This window comes from Hevea brasiliensis, chromosome 2 (assembly GCF_030052815.1).
Source record: "Hevea brasiliensis isolate MT/VB/25A 57/8 chromosome 2, ASM3005281v1, whole genome shotgun sequence".
In the NCBI taxonomy this organism is placed as follows: Eukaryota; Viridiplantae; Streptophyta; class Magnoliopsida; order Malpighiales; family Euphorbiaceae; genus Hevea; species Hevea brasiliensis.
Window position 1 is genome coordinate 113270357 of NC_079494.1, and position 4927 is coordinate 113275283.

Below are 4927 nucleotides of genomic sequence, written 5' to 3' on the forward strand. Positions count from 1 at the left end.
ATGAGTTCATTATGTGTGATAAGGGCTTCCGGCTTATCTGTGTCTGGTATTGCTAAAATTGATTTTTTAAATAAAAATATCATTTTAAACATCACTAAAAAATAAATTTTAAGAAATTATTTTATTATTTTAATATTTTTATCATTAAAATTTATTAAATTTAATTTTTAATTATTTTTTAATACCCTCTAGTTAAAATATTTAAACTAATATCCGTCAATGCATGCTTAAACAACCTAAGTCTGCTTGTCAATTTCTCTTATTTAATATACTTTTTTTTTTGACATAAACTATAAAATTGATCATATTATTAAATAAAATTCTATAAAACTCTAATTTCCAAGTACGATGGCAAGCCGTTTGTGTTTGTGTGTGTGTGTCTTAAAAAAAGTACGATGGCAAGTACAAGGTGAAACTTGAAAGTGAGTGAAAAGTGAAGTGTAAAGGAAAAGCCCTTTATCCATATTTGCACCTTCAAATTCAATTACAGTCAAATTCAAATAACAAGTAATTCTAAAGATATCTATCTATACAAATATCTAAATGGAAATCTAGATGATAAAATCAAATAATGAAACCTAATCTTCCCATACCTCTGCCTTCCTTGTAAAGCCGAATCTGCATCCGCCATAGACTCAATTCGCCGCAACTTAAAACGCATTTTTCAATGAAGAAAAGGGAGAAGGATAATCGAAAAGGCAGATTACGAGTTTGTGCGTGAATCTAACACGATCCAAGAGAGAAATTAACGAATTTCTTTTATGGAAAAAAAAAATCTATATTAGATTCACGCACAAACCTGAAATATGCCTCTTCCTCTTGAGTCTTTGCCTCATTTCGAAGGCTGACGATGGCCAATGGACACAGAGAGAGACAGGGGACGATGACGACCAGGTACTTTAGATTGTTTGCGATTAGGTAAAGATTAGATTCGGCGTATGCGTGTGCCCTAATTCACTTTCATTTCGGTTTTGGTAATCGTGTCGTTTGGTTGCGCCACTGCTTTCATGAGAAGCCCATTACCGTATGACGCCTCCTTCCGCTTCGGCCCAAAGAGAACTTATATCAAAACTCGGGCCGAAACCGAAACCATTCGACAGTCGGCCCAGAACATCTCAAACTAAACGATCCACCGTCTGCCATAGTTCAATTCTTTCCTTATAGGAATAAACAATATGGGCCACCTATGCATATGCAGTCGCCGCAATGCACTTGCCTTCATTTCTCATAAAAATTTATTATTTATTTAACCCCCTTAAAGGAAAAAGAAAAAAAAATTCATAGGGGAGAATATTACTTAAAATGGGCAGATAATAATAAATAATAAGCAGGTTGCTTAGGGTTCGAAAGGCACATGGAGAACGTGACGCCGTTTGTTTCTAACGTTAAAAAAAAAATTAAAGCAAGATGGGTAAGCCGTTGCTGCAAAGTGTGATTAGCGTTCATGGGCCAAGAGGCCCACAACAACTGATTAAGAGCCTCCTTCTCCTTTAGACGATTGTCATTTTCTCGTACGTGGTTGTCGTCCAGTTACGTACCTTGCATATGCCGAAAGCCCTCATCCCTTTGAGAGATAATTAGACTATATTTGTTACAACAATATTGAAATTAGCTTAGTGACGCATCAATGGTCTAATCGAAATTAATTTTTAAAAATTTATTTAAATTATGATAATATCATATATTTTATTATTTTATTTTGATTATATTATATAATTAAATATTTTAATTACTATAAGAATAATTATATATAAAAATAAACATAATTATTATTACTTATTATCATTTTTTATTATATCACCCACTATTAATTATCATTAACAATCTTCCAAACCACTGTTGTAGTTAATATCACCACTTAACTATTATCAACACCACATGATTATTACTATTATTATTAGTCATTGTCACTTATTATTATTATAAATAAATAAATATTAAAATAAAAATTATTAATTATTTTATAATAATTATAAAAATAAAATATTAATTATATTATTTATTTTATTATATGATTAATTATAGTATATTATATTCAATTAATTGTAGTTGTAGGATTTAAGCATTTTTTATGCAAATGATTTTTCGGAAGAAAAAAATCAACCAATAATGGAGATTGTGAGGCTACGGATGAATCCATGTGCATAGCCGCCATGGCATTTGTTGTTTTTATAGTATAAACTTATCTTGCTACCAGTATATATATATATATATATATATATATATATATATATATATATATATATATATAAAGAAAATGAAAGGATACCAACAACTAGATGACAGGAAGACAACATCCTACGCAATATTGTTGCCCACCTGTTCATTTTATGCACCACCATTTTCGCTTAATTACAATTATTACAAGAATTTTTCTTATTATAATAAATTAAAAAAAAAACATAAAATATATAAATCTCTTCCTATATATCAACTGGGCTTAGTAAAAAAAAAAAAAAGAAGCTAACTAAAGCTTCGTACCTCTCCTACTCTAGCTAGCTAGATAGCCGCATCTATTAAAACCATGCCATTATAGCTGCAACTGATTGATCCCTCAACGGCTGCATGGGCATGCATGTTGTTAGAGCTTATACCCTTGAGGAGGTGGAAGAAATAATGATTATAAAATTTGTTGATTTCGATATAGATATGATTAAGCGCATGTTCAGATAATAGTTATTTAATGTTGAATTATTATTTTCAAGAATAATAAAGCAAAAAACAACTTTGTTGCCATGGCATTACCAGCCTCTATCGTAGTGGAACAAAAGTGAGCATTATTGGTGATATCAAGGAAGTACTGGGAATTGAGAATGTCCTTCCCATGTATATATCGGTGGTGAAGATTTTGTCAGTAAGATTGTAGCATAAGTTAATTTAGTGTTGTACTTTGAAGCAGACATGTCAGAACATGATTTGCCCAAAAATTTTTAATAACACAATCATCACTGGATCGAAAACGGAGTTCATGAATGTCAGAAGAAAATATATCTTATCCCAACATTAGGATCTAAATCATCCACATTTTGTGAACGCTAGCATTGACAATTAAATAACAATTGAACTTGTAATAATTTTCTAAATTGGTTTCCTGTTTAGAAACATGCACAGGCTATAATGAACCACCATGAACCATGGGACTAGGGTTTATAAATATATATGAAGAAATGCCATGTTTTTTGAGCTGGAATGAGCTTAATTTCAAATTATATATGCATTGAATTTGGAAAGTAGAGGAGGAATAATCCAGGGTGTTTTGATGAGACGAGGGTGGGATGAAAATGGTGGGTTTTAGAGGGTGTTGGGTGGTGGTGAAGAATCATGTGGGTGCATGTGCATTGAGCTGGATAACATGCCCAAAGCAACAAGCAACACCATTTGATACACGTGGCTGTTCCTTATTCATTTGTCCCCATTGCCTTGGAGTCCTTCTCAGAAGTTGTGTTGTCGTCCCTACTACTTTTTTTATCTGTATTATCCTCATTGGCTGTCAACCCTGTACCTAAAATACCATATAAGTCTTGTCTGGGCGACCAAATTTGGAAGGTGTGCTTAAAGTTCTGAAGACTCAGGAGAAGCTGGCTAGAGATCGAGTTGATATAACTTTGATTCAATATTCAAGTAATGGGTGTTTCTGCCCATAATCTTCTTGCTTCTAATTTGAAGGGTAGGGTCCAAGACAATGAAGAAATGGTCCCAGTCTTGGAATCCCAAGCCAGGAGAAGGTGGCAAATTGTGAGGAAACAAATGGTTACAAGGAAAAAGAGATCGAGAAGGGTGTTAATGAACAGCAGGACACGTCTAGAAGGCTCTGGATCAAAAGCCGCAAATGGAATCCATAGAAGAGTTAGAACCCTGAAGAAGCTAATTCCAAACAGCGAAGCTGAGGGACTGGAAGGGCTTTTCAGAGACAGTGCTGACTACATTTTGTTTTTACAAATGAGAGTGAAAGTCATGCAGATAATGGTTAAGGTATTTACAGGTTCTGATGAGTGAACTAATTAATCCACCTGTAAAGCCTATCATTCTTTCTTTCTTCCTTCCTTTAAAAAAAAAAATATTAAACTTTATATGTTATTTGTGTTATTCACAGCCACAGGAGCTTGTTTTGCAAGCCCAGATATGTGCGCATGATTGTGTAGATTTAACTAGAGCTTTGTCATTTTAATTTGTTGTGTGGAAAATGAAGCGACTTCCAGATGGACCAGTGAATTCTTCAACTTTCCATACTTTTCTTATAATTTGTTAATTTATTCTGCCTCGCATAGCTTGATGAGTTGTGAAAATATAATTTACATGCAATATATGCTTTGATTATTATCTTCTTTAATTTTTTTTTATTGAGTTTTTTAAAAATTATATAATAAAACAGATAAATATATGATCATTGATCATGATAGAAGGATCCACCACGACAATCATTATAATAAAATCACTACATGAAGGTCGATTTCACCAAATAAAACTTCAATATTTGGCTCTTAACGCACAGTGACATCTTCACTCTTCCCTAATTAATGATCTGGATGATTGCAAAAAACTACATTAATTATAATAAATTTAATTTGTTTTTGAAATGTGTTTGTATATATTTTTTCTTTTTAATGACTCAACAAAATTCACAATTTAACAGAACTTAATTATGTAAGGGAAATTATTATATTTACCAAGCTAGTTCTGCTTCCTATACCTTCTAATATAACCTTTTTGTTTATATAGTCTTATATAATTTATAATTAATATTTTTATAAAATAATATAATAAAATATTATTTTAAAGTAATAATAATAATATATTGTGTTATTTATATTTTGTTATCTAATATGGCTTTCATGAAATAATTGAATTATAAAAAATAAAACTTTACTTTACGTAAAATTTATAAATAAAATATATAATTATTATAAAATTATGAATTTTTTTTCAT

General features: G+C 31.2%; 1 protein-coding gene and 1 long non-coding RNA gene across 2 annotated transcripts; one reads left to right on the forward strand and one right to left on the reverse strand.

Annotated features, from left to right (window-relative positions):
* Positions 1-441: 441 nt before the first annotated feature.
* Positions 442-1092, reverse strand: LOC110638548 (uncharacterized). The gene is made up of 2 exons (XR_002491706.2): positions 800-1092; positions 442-723 (listed from the first exon to the last, which is right to left on the reverse strand). It is a non-coding gene; the product is annotated as an uncharacterized LOC110638548 (long non-coding RNA).
* A 2434-nt stretch (positions 1093-3526) lies between these two features.
* On the forward strand, positions 3527-4212 carry LOC110638550 (transcription factor UPBEAT1-like). Its single transcript, XM_021789145.2, has one exon. The coding sequence runs from the start codon at positions 3625-3627 to the stop codon at positions 3994-3996; it is 372 nt and encodes a 123-aa protein (XP_021644837.2). The 5' UTR covers positions 3527-3624; the 3' UTR covers positions 3997-4212.
* Positions 4213-4927: the final 715 nt, after the last annotated feature.